This window comes from Bufo bufo, chromosome 1, assembly GCF_905171765.1.
Source record: "Bufo bufo chromosome 1, aBufBuf1.1, whole genome shotgun sequence".
NCBI lineage: Eukaryota > Metazoa > Chordata > Amphibia > Anura > Bufonidae > Bufo > Bufo bufo.
Window position 1 is genome coordinate 614,556,839 of NC_053389.1, and position 21,749 is coordinate 614,578,587.

The following is a 21,749-nucleotide window of genomic DNA, read 5'->3' on the forward strand; positions in this document are numbered from 1 at the left end:
TAACCCTCTAGTGCTGGTTAGTGGTTTCATATGGTTTACATGTGCAAATGATCACAATAATCATGATTTTTAATGACATTCAAAATGATAAATGACTTTCAGAAAGAAAAGACTGTAGAGGAGAGGAAGAAAGCAACACATTTAAAGTACTTTTCATACTAACAGTAGACAAGAAGTGGTGCTACACCAAAATAATATTTTCTTGCACCATTATACGAAAAATATGTGTGATATTAAAAGCATAATACATATATGTATGAAATTTCACATGAATAGTAAACTGTTTTGTGCTTGTTCAAAATGTAAATGAATATACCAAAATGTCACAAAATGAACAGAGCTGCTAATATTGTTCACATTCTGTATAGACTATTATGTGGCACGTTTATTAAGACCGGCGTTTTAGATGTCTTTCTTAATAAACCCCTAAGCTGGCGGTGGTTCAGCCAAAGTTATGAAGAGATGCCGGCCTCTTCATAACTTCGCCGGATCCTCCGCCAGTTCTAAATGCAAGACAGCCCTTTTATTCTCAGAGGATACTGGCAGCAGCTTTACCTTCTGTCCCCACACAGCTGCACTGAGCATGCATGTGTCTGATCAGGTCGGAGGAGAAAGCTGTCAACCGAATGAGCATTTGCTGATGGCTATCTAATGTGTATGGCTAGGAATGATAGGTTCTTAACTCTGTGCCATAGATAGCATCTTATGGTTCTATTCATTTTTTGCTCTTAGTTCTATAGTTATTACTCCTTATTAGCGACTGTGCCACAGATCTGCTGCCTTCTTCTGCTAAGTATCATCTACCCTACACTTCTCCTTCAAAAACTGCAGCAGCCCTCTCACAAGCAGGTAGGTAACAATCCCAATTCTGCTTAGATTTTGTGCCTGGAATAGAGGCTTATACTGTATGCAATGTGCCATGCTGTGTTTAAGAATGACTGACAGCCTGAAAAGATGTCTGGCACAATTTCCCTGCTCTGTATAAAAATAGAGGGTTTAGCGTGAGCTGGCACCAAATGAGTTATGTCCTGCTGTGGGTATTAATGGAGGGATTGGGTTCTTGTATTCTGTTATGTTTTCTTCATTCTGGACAGTTTTTGTTTTTATTGTTCACGCATGTTAATGGATCTCGCTATATAACACATTTATTGCCAAGGGGTATGGTGTGTTAACATGTTGTATGACAAGCTCAATGCTTTACTGTATAAAGCTGATAATATGGAAGCTTGCAAGTATTAGGTGGTCTAATATATAAATGTGTTTGGTAGGGGCAAAATAAAGGTTCCCCATGAAGGAAGAAATGGGATTGGGTAGTAAGGCAGGAGAGTTGAAGGGGAGGGAATGTTTTATTGGTATAGAAGTAACATGTAACATGAGTGGGCAAGAGAACAACGTTCCTCCCATCTCTGAATAATCAGATTGAAGGAATGCAAATTACGGCATCTCATACCAGCCAAACACTCATTGGGGTTTTTGTCCCTCATCAGCAAAGAACAGAGTACTGATTGGCTGGATGTGATGTCTTGGATGAAGTTCAGGTGATACAGTGTCTAACTGAAGAAGGGGCAGACTGGGAAATTAAAGTGGTCCTATGTTGATGCGGGTCCAATACAAGTAGGAGTGGTCAGGAATACCATAACGCAAAATTACTCTCCTCTTAGAACCATATTCCACAGTGCAAAACAACATATTGCCCCCAAAACACCCTCTGTGGTGGCCATCAATTTCTGCCTCCTCCTTCTCCAGTTGTCTCTAATATATGGAGCAGGGGGCTAAGGAGATGAGATGTGGGATACAGCAGTTGAATTCAAGAGGGCATGTGTGGTCGCTGTCCAGGTACATGAGAACCTGATTCTCACAGCCAGCAGCAGAGAAGAGGGCTTGAGTGGCCCCCTAGGTATCGGCCCACCTGGAAATTTTGCTGTAGGGTCTATGACCAATCCGCTCCTGCACTAAAAAGACACAATTGTTTGTGGAGACTTGGTTTTCTGTCTCCACACACCACTGCACTTCACTGCACTGTCCACACACCATTGCACTCCACGGCAATCTTGTCCCCCATCAGTGCAGAGAAGAGTACCGATTGGCTGGATAAGATGTCTTGGATGAATCTTGGGGGTGGGGCTGGGGGAGTGTTGGTACAGTTTCTCACTGAAGAGACACAGTGGTGTGTGAAGACTTGATTTTCAGGCAATGTTCCATGGGATGAAGTATGCAGGTTAGTTCATTTCAGCCAAACAAAAAAGACACCCACCTGTAGAAGGCACTGCTTCTGGGTTCTTCTACCTCATCAGTACAGAGCAGAGTACTGGTGGGCTGCAAGACATGCCTTAGATGCACCTCAGGTGCTATAGTCTCTCAGACAAACAGCATTCTATGGAGACTTATTTATCAGGCAATGCTGTATGGGAAGGTATGCAAATTAACTCATACCAGCCAAACCAGAGACATCCATCTGTATACTTTTTCCTGTGACGTCACCATACACCTCTGTGTCTCTTCAATGGAAAACAATATTCCTCCTAGATTGAAGAAATAAAACTCACCCACTGAAGAAATCTAGATTTGCAGGTCTGCCCTGTACAGCCCACATTATGTATCTGAACAGATGGAAAAAAAATCCTAACTAAAAAAAAAGCCTTAATTTTCCAACACATCAACGGCAGAATTTTTGTAACCCACACGTCCGCAATGTGTTTTGCGGATACACGGAGACACGGATCCGCAAAACACGGAAAGCGGCAATGTGTGTTCCGCATTTTGCGGACCGCACATTGCCGACATAATAGAATATGCCTGTTCTTGTCCGCAATTGCGGACAAGAATAGGACATGTTCTATTTTTTTGCGGAAACGGAAGCACGGATGCGGAAGTGCGGATCCGCAAATGTGGATGCGGACAGCACATTCCGTCCCTATAGAGAATGAATGGGTCCGCACCCTTTCCGCAAAATTGCGGAAAGGATGCGGACACATTTTGCGGACGTGTGAATGGAGCCTAATCATATGTTTTAGACATAGAAATTGCCATAAGTCATGGCATTACTCGCTGTATAGCAGGGGTAGTATAGGACAAGGTTTTTTCCTATCCACTGTCTCGCTCTATCATTTGACAGGTTATGGTGGTAAAATGTGTTCTTGGGGGCTGGTTTGTAGTTTCCACAGCACGATTGCACTATAGCGTAACTACTCAGTCTAGCCCCAGTTTAGCACCCTCTTTAAAATTCAAGTCAAACCACATTAAGTTCTGTGCCAAAAAGACAGCATTCATAACAGAACCTCTCAAAGTACCTTCATAAACACCTAATGTAGTTCCAGCCACAGTACCCCAATTCCATTGCCAACCAACCACAAATATTCTTACCTCCTCACAGCTACAACTTCTATACACTGCTAATTAGATTCCTACAGAAAATGTTCACATTGAGAGTTACTTGTTTTTCCATATGGTACTTTCTATGACCAATAGAACCTCACCATGAGAAGGCATGAAGAACCCTTGATTCATTGAGCATGTACAATATTAAATCATGGATTAATCATTCTGGAATGTTAATAGGTTACCTAATGGTATTTGGGTCATAATGTAATGCATTCACACAGTTGACCCATCTGACATTTTTGGGCAGGTCACTGAGACCCATATGAGATTTCATAAGAGGTCCACATGCAGGACATACCCCTGCAGTCTATGCAATTGCTGCAGATAGAACAAGACTTAGAACTATGGACTCTTACAATATAGTAATCCTGGCAAACTGTGTTTGAAGGGAAAGCTGGCATTGCTGCAGCCCACTTTGGATGTTACCTAAGTCGTGTCCGTGTAAAGGGATTTCAAGTGGGGAATGAAGTTCCGCTGAATGGACTCATTGTCCCAAAAATCTGTCTCATGTGATTAATCAGCCTGGTTCCCATGGTGACAGGCCGTTACTTAACACAGACTTTATCTGATTAATTATCAGGTGATGTGACTATAGTGGATGTGTGCGAGTTCCATTTATATTAGTGATATAGAACTTTATGGATGTACTGTAGTTTTTGTTGTCATCAAATATAGTAAAATTTGATCATACATAGATAAATGTCATTCTAAAGAGAATATGATTTTTTCTGTAATTTCTCTATATGTACAGTTTTTACCTATTGTTATCACACCATTGTGAAAAACATATTACTGTAAGTAAGGTGTCTGCGCCAAGAATGTGTCTAAAAAAAATGGGTCAATTTGGTGCAGCTAAGTTTTCTACACTTTTTTTTTTCCACTAGAGAGAGATAGATAGATAGATAGATAGATAGATAGATAGATAGATAGATAGATAGATAGATAGATAGGGGGCACAAATTATGTCAAACCATATTATGAATAGTACAGGTCCCAGTGTAATACACTCACAGTATATACACAGCTCTTCCACTCACAGTATACCGTATACACATTTCCTCCACTCACAGTATATACACAGCTCCTCCACTCACAGTATATACACAGCTCCTCCACTCACAGTATATACACAGCTCCTCCACTCACAGTATATACACAGCTCCTCCACTCATAGTATATACACAGCTCCTCCACTCACAGTATATACACAGCTCCTCCACTCACAGTATATACACAGCTCCTCCACTCACAGTATATACACAGCTCCTCCACTCACAGTATATACACAGCTCCTCCACTCACAGTATATACACTGCTCCTCCACTCACAGTATATACACAGCTCCTCCACTCATAGTATATACACAGCTCTTCCACTCACAGTATATACACAGCTCCTCCACTCACAGTATACCGTATACACAGCTCCTCCACTCACAGTATATACACAGCTCCTCCACTCATAGTATATACACAGCTCTTCCACTCACAGTATATACACAGCTCCTCCACTCACAGTATATACACAGCTCCTCCACTCACAGTATATACACAGCTCCTCCACTCACAGTATATACACAGCTCCTCCACTCACAGTATATAAACAGCTCCTCCACTCACAGTATATAAACAGCTCCTCCACTCACAGTATATACACAGCTCCTCCACTCACAGTATATACACAGCTCCTCCACTCACAGTATTGTTAAAGCAGCCCTAAATTAGGGCATTTTAGATACACTCTGGTGTTCCAGATCAATGTACCCCCCCAGGGGTTAATATCCACGCGTGGCTGAGAGACTCAACACTGACATAGAAGTTGGTCAAAGCAATCTCTAACTTTTATTACATGGGATAAGCCATATATACATCTTCAGAAGAGGGCAGTCCTCTCTGAGGCTAAAACATTGTTTCATTGGTCAAAAAGGAAGAAGAGATAAGAGAAACAGAGATAACACTTCAACATCTGCGCAGTGAATACAACTTTGGAATGTGAACTAATGTAAACATCTAAGTGTTCGCCATTTTGTAATGGCGGACAATCTAACAATAATACTGCATACGTCATATGTGACACTTCAAAGAGGTGCTTCTCTATAGGCAGTGAATAATATATATCATCAAGCCATATGATTGGCTTACGCATCTCTACCACACTCTATGGGACACCTGTAGAAAGATGAGAAATCAGACACTTCTTACAGCACAGCACTTTGCCCCCCTCTCTCTCCTCTCCAGCCTTGAAACAAAGAGAGGGGTGGGGGGAGACACTTGGAAAATAAAAATTTAACTCATTACAGTCCTAGATATACAAAATATAGAATAAAATTCACACATCTTTAACAGTATATACACAGCTCCTCCACTCACAGTATATACACAGCTCCTCCACTCACAGTATACCGTATACACAGCTCCTCCACTCACAGTATATACACAGCTCCTCCACTCATAGTATATACACAGCTCCTCCACTCACAGTATATACACAGCTCCTCCACTCACAGTATACCGTATACACATTTCCTCCACTCACAGTATATACACAGCTCCTCCACTCATAGTATATACACAGCTCCTCCACTCACAGTATATTCACAGCTCTACCACTCACGGTATTTACACAGCTCCTCCACTCACAGTATATACACAGCTCCTCCACTCACAGTATATACACAGCTCCTCCACTCACAGTATATACACAGCTCCTCCACTCACAGTATATACACAGCTCCTCCACTCACAGTATACACTCACCCAAAGAATTATTAGGAACACCTGTTCTATTTCTCATTAATGCAATTATCTAGTCAACCAATCACATGGCAGTTGCTTCAATGCATTTAGGGGTGTGGTCCTGGTCAAGACAATCTCCTGAACTCCAAACTGAATGTCAGAATGGGAAAGAAGGGTGATTTAAGCAATTTTGAGCGTGGCATGGTTGTTGGTGCCAGACGGGCCGGTCTGAGTATTTCACAATCTGCTCAGTTACTGGGATCTTCCCACACAACCATTTCTAGGGTTTACAAAGAATGGTGTGAAAAGGGAAAAACATCCAGTATGCGGCAGTCCTGTGGGCAAAAATGCCTTGTGGATGCTAGAGGTCAGAGGAGAATGGGCCGACCGATTCAAGCTGATAGAAGAGCAACGTTGACTGAAATAACCCCTTGTTACAACCGAGGTATGCAGCAAAGCATTTGTGAAGCCACAACACGCACAACCTTGAGGCGGATGGGCTACAACAGCAGAAGACCCCACCGGGTACCACTCATCTCCACTACAAATAGGAAAAAGAGGCCACAATTTGCACGAGCTCACCAAAATTGGACTGTTGAAGACTGGAAAAATGTTGCCTGGTCTGATGAGTCTCGATTTCTGTTGAGACATTCAAATGGTAGAGTCCGAATTTGGCGTAAACAGAATGAGAACATGTATCCATCCTCTGATGGCTACTTCCAGCAGGATAATGCACCATGTCACAAAGCTCGAATCATTTCAAATTGGTTTCTAGAACATGACAATGAGTTCACTGTACTAAAATGGCCCCCACAGTCACCAGATCTCAACCCAATAGAGCATCTTTGGGATGTGGTGGAACGGGAGCTTCGTGCCCTGGATGTGCATCCCTCAAATCTCCATCAACTGCAAGATGCTATCCTATGAATATGGGCCAACATTTCTAAATAATGCTATCAGCACCTTGTTGAATCAATGCCACGTAGAATTAAAGGGCTTCTACCCACTAAACCGTTTTTATTTTTTTTGTTTAATAATAATCCCTACACTGCGATCTCTGCATACATAAGTAAAATAATAATTTTCGTTCAGTAGAATTTGATAAAACGCTATTTTTATAATATGTAAATTACCTTGCTACCAGCAAGTAGGGCGGCTACTTGCTGGTAGCAGCCGCATCCTCCGATCCTAATGACGCCCCCTCCGCATTGTGATTGACAGGGCCAGGGAACGGAATCGTTCTCTGCTGGCCCTGCCTGTTTTCATTCAATATCTGGCGCCTGCGCCGCGGCCGTACCTATCTTCAATCTGCGCAGGCGCACTGAGAGGCGGCCACTCACTCGGCCGCTCGCTCCTCAATGCGCCTGCGCCGGGTGTAGATGTGATGTCATCGGCGCAGGCGCATTGAGGATGGAGCGGCCGAGTGAGTGGCCGCCTCTCAGTGCGCCTGCGCAGATTGAAGATACGTACGGCCGCGGCGCAGGCGCCAGATATTGAATGAAAACAGGCAGGGCCAGCAGAGAACGATTCCGTTCCCTGGCCCTGTCAATCACAATGCGGAGGGGGTGTCATTAGGATCGGAGGATGCGGCTGCTACCAGCAAGTAGCCGCCCTACTTGCTGGTAGCAAGGTAATTTACATATTATAAAAATAGCGTTTTATCAAATTCTACTGAACGAAAATTATTATTTTACTTATGTATGCAGAGATCGCAGTGTAGGGATTATTATTAAACAAAATAAACGGTTTAGTGGGCTGACAGAAGCCCTTTAATACAGTTCTGAAGGCAAAAGGGGGTCCAACACCGTATTAGTATGGTGTTCCTAATAATTCTTTAGGTGAGTGTATACACAGCTCCTCCACTCACAGTATATACACAGCTCCTCCACTCACAGTATATACACAGCTCTTCCACTCACAGTATATACACAGCTCCTCCACTCACAGTATATACACAGCTCCTCCACTCACAGTATATACACAGCTCCTCCACTCATAATATATACACAGCTCCTCCACTCACAGTATATACACAGCTCTTCCACTCACAGTATATACACAGCTCCTCCACTCACAGTATTTACACAGCTCCTCCACTCAGACTATATACACAGCTCCTCCACTCAGACTATATACACAGCTCCTCCACTCACAGTATATACATAGCTCCTCCACTCATAGTATATACACAGCTCCTCCACTCACAGTATATACACAGCTCCTCCACTCACAGTATATACACAACTCCTCCATCTCCTCCTACATTGTATGTACACAGCTCCTCCACCAACAGCGTATAAACACAACTCCTCAACTCACAGTATATATGCACAGTTGCTCCACTTCCAACCACATTGTATACAGTATACACAGTTCCACCACCCACAGCATATATGCACAGCTCCTCCACTTACAGTGTATGTGCACAGCTCCTACCAGCATATCGTGCATGGATGAAGGTGGACTCACATGTAGCTTCTTTGCATTGTTGGCACGTCTCTGTGCTCCATGGAATCAACTGGCACTGGTTGCTGCTGGGCTGGCAGAAGCCATTTGCACAATCCCTTTCACACTCTGGTACCAGCACCGGTGAGCAGGACAGGAAGCAGCAGCTTGGTAATCTGCTTGGCCTGTCTCGGATGTGGTCAGCTGGCCTGACTGAGGAGTGGGCTAAGGCTAAGAACACGTTTCACTTCATGCTCTCATACTCTAATTATAGGTTTATCGTGCACCTAGTTAAGGTCATCCACAGCTGCCCCCAACTGGTGGCTCAGCATAAGCTTAAAAGAAGCTACAGAACAATGAAGAAATAAATGTGCTGGACAGAGATTTGGGACATTATACTTGTAATCCAGGGCCCATGCCTAACAATGCCCCTGGTGTAGAGTTAGACAAAAATGTCTATCCCGGCACCATCTTTATCATCCAGCCTGAGCAACTGTGATAAATCTGGTGCAGGTCTAGACAGCCTATCTAAGTTTACGCCACGAATAGGATTTGTAAATCTGGGCCATTGTGTGGTGGTTCAGTTTTAGCTACTGAAATGTTACATGTGAATGGCTAAAATTGTAAAAAGTCTCATATCCCAATGAGCATATAAAACTGCTTGATGCTTGCTTGCAGTGCTTATTGAAGCTGGTGACCTGCAGATCCATCTTGATTTGTGGTGTACGTGGTACATTTCTCCCACAATGGAGAATGATATTTACTAAGCATAACATTCACTAGTGTCACCTAGGCCTTAAAATTCACCAAAGTTTGGTGCATCTAGTTTTAGAGAAACCCACTTAACGAAAAAGCATGGCTTAACTAAAAATGGTGGCCAAAGAGGTGAGGCTCTTGCCTGTGCTCCCTAAGCTTTGCTTAATTATGTCATTGCACACGGTACAAGGTATAGTACCAATAAGGGGAAATAAGAAAGTGTCTAACATGTCTAGGGAGTTGTACCATTTAATGCTATGTCCGCTACTCTGATAATTTTGGCACTAATTGAGATTTTCGCCAAATTGGTATATTCATGCATCATATAACATTATGGAACGGCTTCCTTCTTGTGTCTTCTGTTACTTGCACACACTTATTTACATTGCTGTACAATTCCCTGCTTTTTGTGCATGTTTGGAGAATCCTTCAAAGAGTAATTAACCCTTACCAAGCATTATTGTCTCTTCCATCCATTTGAATATGTCTGTGTACGGTTGATGATCTACATTCTCAACCTTCTTATGCAGACGCAGCATAAAACATTAGTTTCTTTGAAACCATACATTCACTAATAGTCCTGCTGGCATAATGTATGCATCATTTGCTGCATTATACCTGTCCCCAAATAATTGTGGGTGACAGGCTGCGCTGCATAGGGCATGAAAATTGCTTTGGCAGCTGTTTCAAGAGTGTTAATGCTTTCTTGAAGGATAATGCACAGCTTCTACCAGATGAACATTTAGAAAATTGTACCAAGTGCACATTTCATTTTGCAACCCTTATTCTAAATTCACAGTAGTTATGAATGTGTGACATTAATTGCATTTGCATATAATAAAGCTCCAAAGCATCCACGTCAAGTTTTAGCTGCATATTCTGTACTCTTGTTACAGATATGAAATAAATTGCCAACTATATCCAATGCATATTGTTCCACCAAAATAGACATAAAAATACCCATGAGACATTGCATAACCATGAATGTACAAACTGTTCTAAAGAAATACATCAATCAATCATTATTACTTGTATTACCAAAACAGCTATGACTTGTCAAGGCAAGAATTCTACAAGACCTCTTGAGGTGTCCTGTGATATCTGGCATCAAGTTGTTTGCAGTGCATTCTTTAAAGAGGTTTCTCACAATACAAAGTTATCCCAAAATTACAGGAGAAGCATCTGATCAGAGGAAGTCCAGCTGCTTAAGCCCCCCACGATCACAAGAACGAGGTCCTGTTGCCCCAAATGACTGGAGCAGCAGGCAAAGCATCTACTGTCTATGGGACTGCAGGAAATAGCTGAGTCTTGTACTTGGCTAGGACCACTTTTGGTACTTACCTGTGCATTGCAGGAACTCTCCTAAAGACTGGTTGTTTTGAAGATGCTCTGACCCAGTCATCTAGCCACCACAATCTGGCCCTTGTCAAAGATGTTCAGATCTTTACGCTTGCCTATTTGACAGGAGCCATTGTCATGAGATAAAGAATGTTATTCACTACATTCACTTTTAATGTTATGGCTGATCAGTGTATTTGAATAGCATAGATTGAGCCTAACATAATGAAGAAACCCAGTAGATCACTGCTAAGAGTTAATTTACTGCCAGAAGGGTTAATATCTATTATTAAGGGTTAATGTACTTTCCATGCTTTAAGTGTGATCCCAAGAGATGTATATAGGTTGCACAGTATAGTTATCGTTCCTTACTCAGCAGAGGGGGGCTGGACCCTCCACCTCTGAGGAAGGAGCTAGTGAAGACTGATTGCATCAGCTAGGGAGTCTGGCCTAAGCAACCGAAGTTTGAGGAGCTGCATGTGTCTTCTGCATCCATATGTCAGTTCCATGGGCATAACTAGAACTCACTGAGCCCCACAATATTTTTTTTTAAAAGGGTCCTCCCCCTCCCAGCAACTTCCCCGCAACCTGTGCACCACCAGGTCAAGCTATGCTGGGGCTGGGAGAAAACCCCTAAAATCTCTTAATAGGTCCAAACAGCAGTGACAGCAACCCAACACTCAATCAGCACTTCTGACTTAGTTTTAGGGTGCCATCAGCTGCACTTTCAGCTCAGTAGGCATGAGCCCATAGTGTCCCTTACCTCCCCCCGAACCTTCCTCTCTCCCTCTCCACTCCTTTACACTGTCAGTGTGACTGATCTACAAGTCAGTGACATGCTGATGCTGCCCAATGGCCCTGACAGACTCCCTGGCTGACTCCTTCCTCTTCACACTGGCCCACCTCTCAGACCAGTTCCGGCAGCCACTCCAGAGTCCAGATGGACCAAGCCATTATGCTATGTATATTATATGTGCTGAGCAGGCGGGCCCACTGCTGTCCTGTTGAGGGCCCTGTCATAAATCGATGTGGCTGGATAGATATGTGCCGGCTGTACAAATGCCATGATGCAGCGTATCCGCAAAACATGGATACCGGTCATGTGCATGCCACCATTTTAAAAAAACAAAAAAACTTCTGTGGAAATATCTGTAAAGAATAAATCAAGGCAACTGGACTTACTGTAGATTTCTTGAAAACGTTTCACTCGTTCTTCCAACGAGCTTTCTCAATTCTGAGTGACTGTACAAGAATTCTCTGGGAATAAATATGTAACTGAATCAACATCTGGTAATTATACCCAGCATGGGGTCAAAGGTGTTGATACCATTATCCTAATTGGAGTCAGTAGGTGATAATGACCTCCCAGAAAAAGGTGTCAAGACAGCATTGTATGTGGCAGACAATAGATGTCTAACCCCCCGCCTCTATTCAAGTTTGGCTTCTCCATTTTCACGTAGATGGCCTCCTTCACACCTCGTTTGTACCAATCGGCCTCCTTTGCACCTCCTTTGTTTGTACCAATAGGCCTCTGTGGAAATGTCCTATACTTAAGAAGAATAGGACATGTTATGCTGTCTGCATCTTTTGCGACCAATATGAAATGCATGAGTCTGCATTGATATGCAAAAAATGCAGATCGGATGTGCGGACCGCAGATGGGATTGTGGCCAAAGAAAGATTAGCTTATTGCCACTAGGTAAACTTTGAGGATGTTTGAAGAATAATTCCATTAAGGCCTCATGCACACGAACGTTTTTTTTCACGGTCCGCAAAAACAGGGTCCGTAGGTCCGTGATCCGTGACCGTTTTTTCGTCCGTGGGTCTTCCTTGATTTTTGGCGGATCCACGGACATGAAAAAAAAGTCATTTTGGTGTCCGCCTGGCCGTGCGGAGCCAAACGGATCCGTCCTGAATTACAATGCAAGTCAATGGGGACGGATCCGTTTGACGTTGACACAATATGGTGCCATTTCAAACGGATCCGTCCCCATTGACTTTCAATGTAAAGTCCGGAGTCCCTTTTATACCATCAGATCGGAGTTTTCTCCAATCCGATGGTATATTTTAACTTGAAGCGTCCCCATCACCATGGGAACGCCTCTATGTTAGAATATACTGTCGGATATGAGTTAGATGGTGAAACCTCATTTCCGACAGTATATTCTAACACAGAGGCGTTCCCATGGTGATGGGGACGCTTCTAGTTAGAATATACTACAAACTGTGTACATGACTGCCCCCTGCTGCCTAGCAGCATCCGATCTCTTACAGGGGGCCGTGATCAGCACAATTAACCCCTCAGGTGCCGCACCTGAAGGGGTTAATTGTACTATCATATCCCCCTGTAAGAGATCAGGGCTGCCAGGCAGCAGGGGGCAGACCCCCCCCCCCCCCCTCCCCAGTTTGAATATCATTGGTGGCCAGTGCGGCCCCCCCCCCCCTTCCTCCATTGTAATAAATCGTTGGTGGCACAGTGTGCGCCCCCCCTTCCTCCCTCTATTGTAATAATTCGTTGGTGGCACAGTGTGCCCCCCCCCCCCTCCCCCCCCCTTCCTCCCTCTATTGTAATAATTCGTTGGTGGCACAGTGTGCCCCCCCCCCCCGCCTCCCCCCCCTTCCTCCCCCCCCTTCCTCCCTCTATTGTAATAATTCGTTGGTGGCACAGTGTGCGCCCCCCCCCCCCCCCTTCCTCCCTCTATTGTAATAAATCGTTGGTGGCAATCATTGGCCCCCCTCCCTCTATAGCATTTTCAACATTGGTGGCCAGTGTGCGGCCTCCCATCTTGCGCCCCCCCCCCCCCCCCCCCGATCATTGGTGGCAGCGGGTTACTAGCAATAGTACAAGATTCATACTTACCTGGGAGCTGTGATGTTCGTGTTCGGCCGGGAGCTCCTCCTACTGGTAAGTGACGGTTCATTTAGCAATGCGCCGCACAGACCTGTCACTGTCACTTACCAGTAGGTGGAGCTCCCGGCCGGACACGAACATCGCAGCAGCAGGTAAGTATTAATCTTCTACTATTGTACTATTGCTAAGTAACCATGGCAACGAGGACTGTAGTAGCGTCCTGGTTGCCATGGTTACCGATCGGAGGCCCAGCGAATAAACTGGGACTCGGATCGGAACTCCGCTGCCACCAATGATGATGGGGGGGAGGGGGGGGGGGAGATGGGAGGCTGCACACTGGCCACCAACGTTGTTAATGCTATAGAGGGGGGGGGGGGGGGCAATGGGGGGCGCACACTGTGCCACCAACGATTTATTACAATAGAGGGAGGAAGGGGGGGGGGGGCGCACACTGTGCCACCAACGAATTATTACAATAGAGGGAGGGGGGGGGGGGGCCGCACTGGCCACCAATGATATTCAAACTGGGGAGGGGGGGGGGAGGGTCTGCCCCCTGCTGCCTGGCAGCCCTGATCTCTTACAGGGGGATATGATAGTACAATTAACCCTTTCAGGTGCCGCACCTGAAGGGGTTAATTGTGCTGATCACGGCCCCCTGTAAGAGATCGGGTGCTGCCAGGCAGCAGGGGGCAGTCTTGTACACAGTTTGTAGTGTATTCTAACTAAAAGCGTCCCCATCACCATGGGAACGCTTCTGTGTTAGAATATACTGTCGGTTCTGAGTTTTCACGAAGTGAAAACTCAGCTTTGAAAAAGCTTTTATGCAGACGGATCTTCGGATCCGTCTGTATAAAAACTAAACTACGGCCACGGATCACGGACACGGATGCCAATCTTGTGTGCATCCGTGTTCTTTCACGGACCCATTGACTTGAATGGGTCCGTGAACCGTTGGCCGTGAAAAAAATAGGACAGGTCATATTTTTTTCACGGCCAGGAAACACGGATCACGGATGCGGCTGCAAAACGGTGCATTTTCCGATTTTTCCACGGACCCATTGAAAGTCAATGGGTCCGCGAAAAAAAACGGAAAACGGCACAACGGCCACGGGTGCACACAACGGTCGTGTGCATGAGGCCTAAGATGCAGAGAATGAGAGACGCTGAGCTTGAGCTCAGACAAGCAGTAGTGGCAATGTCATGGCAGGGATATTCCAGCGTCCGTGAATAGTGTAAAACCTGGCTTTCATATATACATAGTTAAAATTACATCTGGCTGCGCATCAAGATAAAAGATAAAAGTCAAGTTTTACCTTATTCACTGATGCTAGAATATCCCTTTTCATGGTATTATGAATACACACGATTAAGGAAGCTCCAGGGAGATGTCTTAAATAGTGATGAGCAGCATGGGCAATATTAGTTTTTGCTATATTTTGCGAATTTGTGGCCTAATATTCACCATAAATTTGCAAATTCTAGAATTCGTGATCTCCAGTCAATATTTTCTTGATTGCAAAAATCGGCAATGTGATATGCGCGTATTGCGCGCGCAATACAGGCGTGGCTCACTTTTGCTACATTTTTCAAGCTGCTAGAAGTTTCCTGAGTCTGGAGAAAATGCACAATTTCTATCACACTACCTAACACCCTGCACTGGAACCAATCAGCTCGACTATATCACTATCTAACCTACACTGACTATCTACCAGTAACTATCTGTATTATTTATATGAGCTAACTATCTAATGCAGGGATGCTCAACCTGCGGCCCTCGGGCTGTTGCAAAACTACAACTCCCACAATGCCCTTCTGTAGGCTGTCCGGGAATGATGGGAGTTGTAGTTTTGCAACAGCTAGAGGGCCCCAGGTTGAGCATGCCTGATCTAATGTAATTGAATAAGGATCCAGATGACTCAGTAAAGCACAGAGCACAGCAATGACACTGCTCTCTCTCTCTCTCTCTCTCAGAACAGCAAAAAAATGCAAAAAATGGCTGCTGGGGAGTTTCCTATATAGTAAGGGGTAGGCAACTTTCCTATTGGTTGCTAGGGATGTTGCTAAGCTCAGACAAAGACATTGCAGCCTTCTCATTGGCCCACAAGCAAGAAGCAGTGAGGTTACTGATGAAAAAAAATCTAGAATATTCACGATTACGAAGATATAGCACTATATTCTACATCTTAGCAAATTCTCAAAGTGCCGATATTCTCGATAAAAATTCGCGATTAGAATATTCGCAATCAACACTAGTCTTAAGGCATTAGCACATAATTGCTGATGACAAGCGCTTCTCTTAGCTGCGTTGTCTCCCCCTTTAATATGCTAGCTGAGGCCAGAAGCTGAGGTTGTGGTTGCAGCCCTGCCTTCGGGCCCCTTGTGATTTCGGGCCCTGTAGCTGCTACTTCCTTGGTAACTATGCCCCTGGTCAGTTCTGCAAAAAGATATAACATGTCCTATACTTGGCCACAGAATGCTGCAGACCATGGACCCATTGAAGTCAATGGGTCCACACAAAAAAATGGATGCAACACGGACGTCATTTGTATTTGGTGGATGAGGCCTAAAAGTGAGGAAATAGCATTGTTGCCAATCAGCTTTTTGGCTCCTTTGCTGCCATCATAGCGCTAAACCAGTCTTGAGCTGGTCTAAAGAAGGCACTAGTCCAGTACCAAAATGCCATCTTTTTTTTTTTACTGTTCATGTGTTTTTATTATTTATATTTATTAATCATTGGGATAGGAGCAGAACAGGAGTCTTTGCCCTGACTGGAAAACATTCTAGGAGAATTTTGTAGAAGTGTTTTTTTTTTAAATAAAAATGCTTCACTCTTATTTTTGGAGTGATATCTGTGCCATTCCCAACCTCATTCCAAGCTGTGAATGAGGCCTGTGTTATTTCTGCAACTAATGTACTCTTCACTGTATCTTCTCTATCTCATTGACGTTTCATTATTCATAATGCAGACAAGGGATTTTGAATCCCAGACAAGCAGATCTCTGCCTTGTATTCCAGGATTCATGTCAGCGTGTCCTTAAGCTAAGTTCACCCTAAGAACAGCATCCGTATCGGTGGTGCAGCTGAGAATTGCACCTGTATTTTACAAACAAAATCTGCATAATTTATTGCGATGTGTTTTAGTATATTGTTGTTTTCATGAAAAAAAACTAATACGGTATGTGAAAATGTGCAGGTGTTATGGAACAAGTTGCAGAATATCCTACTAACCAGAATCTTGTGACCTTACTTATCAGTTTTCTCAATGCCCTACGTACCGCATTCACTTTCAATTTACAAGTAGTGGTAGGTGCCTGTAACTGCCTAATCAATTTTCTGGTATCTTGCTGGTTGTCATGGACATTCAGCGGGAGGCCCTGTTTGTCAGTACATCACTACCTCCATCCTCCGCCTCTCTCTAACACCGGGTACTGTGCTCACGCTGTGTCCATCCTTCCCTGCACTTCCATTTGGAGTGAATGCAGATCTGTAGTGTCTGTATTCTGGCCTCACATGATCGGGGCTACTAAACCACCATGATGCCTCGTTCGGATAAGCACATTTAAACCAGGTGCAGACATGTTGATTTTCCTGCTAACTATGACATTTCCGTTGGTGTAGGATAAAGGGGGTGGAATTCCAGGTACACATTATGGGGTGAATTTCTATAAGCTCTATAACAGTTTTCTGGCTAGAAAAGTCACACATTTCAGCACAAATGCCATTTTGCATCAAAACTTTGACTTTTCTCCCTTTTCTGACAACCTCACCGCTTTTATAAAAATTGGTTGGGACGTGGGATGGAAGAGCGTTACATGGGAGGGAAGGGCAGAGTATGACCTACATGGTCCTACACAGATCCACAGCAGATCCTTGCTGACATAGATTTCATTTTCTGGCTCACAGACCTCCCAAAGATAAACCAAAATTATCAAGAGGCCTGCACTTCTTAATAATGTTAGTTCACCCTAGTTCACGCCAGTGTATTTTGTTTTTATCAAGAGTGACACTAGTCTTAATAAATGGACTCCCTAAAAGAGTAACTGATCCACCAAAAAATGTATGGTGACCTCTGTAACATACATCTTGGTGTAGATCAAGCCATGTCATGTAATTACATACTTGCATGCAGCTCTGCAGCAGACCAGAATTATCAAATGTGTTGGCCCGAGAGCATGGAGCCTGTGACAGTGCATGCTCCCTAGTAAAGAGTTGCTTTAGGGGAGAATACCTCTTTACTTATGTTTGTGGTCGTGTTCTACCCATTGTGTACCCTGCGTGTGCTTTTGGTGGCATATTTCACTATCTAAAAAAAGGAAAAATACGAAAAAACCCACAAACCATTGTTGTGTAGCACATTTATACTTTTTGGAGCAGATTTATCCAAACTGGTGTAAAGTAGAACTGACTTAGTTGCCCATAGCAACCAATCAGATTTCACCTTTCATTTTTCAGAGCTCCTTTGGAAAATAAAAGGGAATCTGATTGGATGCTATGGGAAACTAAGTCAGCGTTTACACCGATTTGCAAATGTGACTGAGCACTGATAACCTTTCACCCGGTGTCATAGGTGATAAGCACGCCCCCATCTGCATTATACCAACACTATGGTCATTGAATCTATTCTTAAATACTTGCATTTGGCATTGAAAATAACTCTTTACATGAAGATGAAGTGGGGAACATCTTATAAGAATATACAAACCTGTTACTTGTATGTATAGCGAACTCAACTTTATGATCAGCGGCAGGGGCAATATTCAAATTTGCGATATTTCGCGAATATTTGGGCGAATATTCATCATATATTCGCAAATTCGTGATCTCCAGTCATTATTTTCTTGATTGCGAAAACCGGCAATTGGAAAATTTGCGTTAGAAATTGCGATATGAAAATTTGCGATCAACACTACTCCTAAAGTCAAAGATATTGCAGCCTTCTCATTGGCCCACAAGCAAGAAGCAGTGAGGGATAATGGGTACTGATGAAAAAAACATCTAGAATATTCGCGATTATGAAAATATAGCACTATAATCTAGATATTCACGAATTCTCGAAGTGCCAATATTCGCGATAAAAATTTGAATATTCGCGAATCGCGATCAACACTACCAATACACCTTGTAGGTGCAAACCAATTTTCAATCCAGACTAAGTCCATTTAATGCCTGAATGTCCACAGCATAATTTCAACCTTTGGAATGCCTCATTTTTTAAGTTTATACTTTGGCCAAATATTTTATTTATTTATTTATTTATTTATTTTGGGGGAGGGGCTAGATATTCCCTTAAAGTGGTTTCACACAGCATTTGTAGCATTTCTTCCTATAGCAAGGATGAGAAGCTTACAGCATAATGTTTAATAAATTACCCCTAAAAAACTTCTAGTGCTGTTGACTAGAGGTCACCTTGGGACCTGATACCTTTTATTGTGTGTAGGGTTCCCTTTTGCATATTCCTGGATGATTCCTCAGCAACTGGAGAGTGAAACACTTTGGGAGACTATAATTGTGATCGTAGAGTAACGACAGAGACAACCTGGGGTAACCCTTGTAAGGTCAGGAGCTACTGTATCATTGAGGCACCAGAGTGAGTACCAGATGTCTGACACTAAGGTGTAACTAGCAGTGAACTTGTTCTTTCCCAACATGGATCATGTATCCGTAAAGAACAATTACCAGATTTTTCGGACTATAAGACACACTTTTTCCCCCAAAAGTAAGGCAAAAGTGGTAGTGTGTCTTATATAGAGATGGCCTTGCGGTTCGCCCGGTGGTCGTTTCACAGTGAACTTTGCTCGTTCACAGTTCGCCGAACAGGCAAACATATGGCAATGTCCGCCAGAGCCATATTCTTTTACATTGTGAAGAACTTTGACCCATGACACATACATCAGGTGGTACAGGACAGCCAATTGAGACGTTTCAGCACATAGACATACCCTCTACCTTATAAATAAACCTGATCTGGCCGCCATTTTACATTCAGTGTTTTGCCAGTGTAGAGAGAGGTTGCTGTGTGGAGCAGGGACAGACTGTTAGGGACACCAAATGCTAGCAAATAGGGCCACAAAAGTCCTTTTAAGGACTGGTATAGGTGTGCTATCGATAGGTGTGACTTACTGAGGAGTGTAATATACTTATAATATACTTTCCAACATAGAAAGTATATTATAGTGCATTTGTATTGTGCAGCAGTTGTGTGCGGTACTGCTGCGATACTGCAGCTACACAGAGTGCCAAACGCTATTGGAACAAATAATTTCTACTGGTGTGATATACCAGTTGCCCCCCCAAAGAAATTGATTGAAGCAGGGGTGTTATATACCAATTATATACTTTCTATATAGTGCATTTGGGTAGTGCAGCATTTGTGTTATCGAATTTCAACTATTATCATTAGGGTTTTTTTGAAGAGGGGGGATTTCGTTAGCCATATTTTTAATCCAATTTTATATTTTTAGTTATTTTAAACATATGTATTTGACCTGTATTTGTACTGGCCTGCAGTAAAATTGATATCCATTGACCATGTAATATACCTCCGGCCACATTATCACTTGATCTTTTCTGTCCGGTGAATGCCTAATGTTTGGGGCCTGTAGTCCAGTAGCCTACAGTACAATTTTTATCCATTGACCGCATAATGTACCTCGAGCCACATAATCAGAATTTCTTTTATGTCATACTGCTACAGATGGATCTGGATAGATTGGAGGCTTGGGCAGATAAGTGGCAGATGAGGTTTAACACTGATAAATGTAAGGTTATGCACATGGGAAGGAAAAATGCAAGTCACCCGTACATACTAAATGGTAAAACACTCGGTAACACTGACATGGAAAAGGATCTAGGAATTTTAATAAACAGCAAACTAAACAGCAAAAACCAGTGTCAGGCAGCTGCTGCCAAGGCCAACAAGATAATGGGTTGCATCAAAAGGGGCATAGATTCCCGTGATATGAACATAGTCCTACCACTTTACAAATCGCTAGTCAGACCACACATGGAGTACTGTGTACAGTTCTGGGCTCCTGTAAACAAGGCAGACATAGCAGAGCTGGAGAGGGTTCAGAGGAGGGCAACTAAAGTAATAACTGGAATGGGGCAACTACAGTACCCTGAAAGATTATCAAAATTAGGGTTATTCACTTTAGAAAAAAGACGACTGAGGGGAGATCTAATTAATATGTATAAATATATCAGGGGTCAGTACAGAGATCTATCCCATCAGCTATTTATCCCCAGGACTGTGACTGTGACGAGGGGACATCCTCTGCGTCTAGAGGAAAGAAGGTTTGTACACAAACATAGAAGAGGATTCTTTACGGTAAGAGCAGTGAGACTATGGAACTCTCTGCCTGAGGAGGTGGTGATGGTGAGTGCAATAAAGGAATTCAAGAGGGGCCTGGATGTGTTTCTAGAGCTTAATAATATTACAGGCTATAGCTACTAGAGAGGGGTCGTTGATCCAGGGAGTTATTCTGATTGGAGTCGGGAAGAAATTTTTTATTCCCCTAAAGTGGAGAAAATTGGCTTCTACCTCACAGGGTTTTTTGCCTTCCTCTGGATCAACTTGCAGGATAACAGGCCGAACTGGATGGACAAATGTCTTTTTTCGGCCTTATGTACTATGTTACTATGTTACTATGTTACTATGTTAGGTGAATGTATAATTTTTAAGGCCCGTACTCCCGTGGCCTAAAATAAAAAAAATTCTAGGCTCCAATAGGGCACATTTCAGAGAATTTCCCTTTAAGATGCATAAAAATGTCCCCTGATTAAGATACATATTTTTTGTTGGAATTTTTGTCATTGATCCCCCTCTAGTATGTCACTGTCCATGTTGTGGGACTATTTGTACACTTCTACTAAGCATTTGGTGGCTGAAAATATGAGCTGAAGGTTTTTCAGGTTCGCCTGCTATTAAAGTGAATGGGGCCCGCCGCAAACTATTTGATCGTGTTCGCAAACCATCCCAGCCGATGTTCGTCCATCACTAGTCTTATAGTCCGAATGCTAATGATGAGAGCCACGGAGAGAGGTGAGGGAAGCGCTGCGCTGGCTCTATTCACCCTCCCTGATCTTCTTCCAGGCCCCACTTTGCACTGTGTCCTGACAATGTCAAGACATAATGCACGTAAGCGTGCACTATGACCTGACGCTGTGGGAAATCACACTGCAGTGCAGGCCAGAAGAAGACCATGGAGCAGTGAGTGGGTGGCAGCACCATCCAGAGCAAGCAA

The 21,749-nt window shown here is 43.5% G+C and overlaps 1 protein-coding gene across 1 annotated transcript in view; it reads left to right on the forward strand.

Annotated features, from left to right (window-relative positions):
• The window catches only part of STRA6 (signaling receptor and transporter of retinol STRA6), a 110,768-nt gene that overhangs the window by 10,274 nt on the left and 78,745 nt on the right, over positions 1–21,749 (forward strand). The window contains exon 7 of the mRNA XM_040413704.1: positions 733–849. Coding sequence (XP_040269638.1) covers positions 733–849 — 117 coding nt within the window. The remainder of the gene's footprint in view (positions 1–732; positions 850–21,749) is intronic.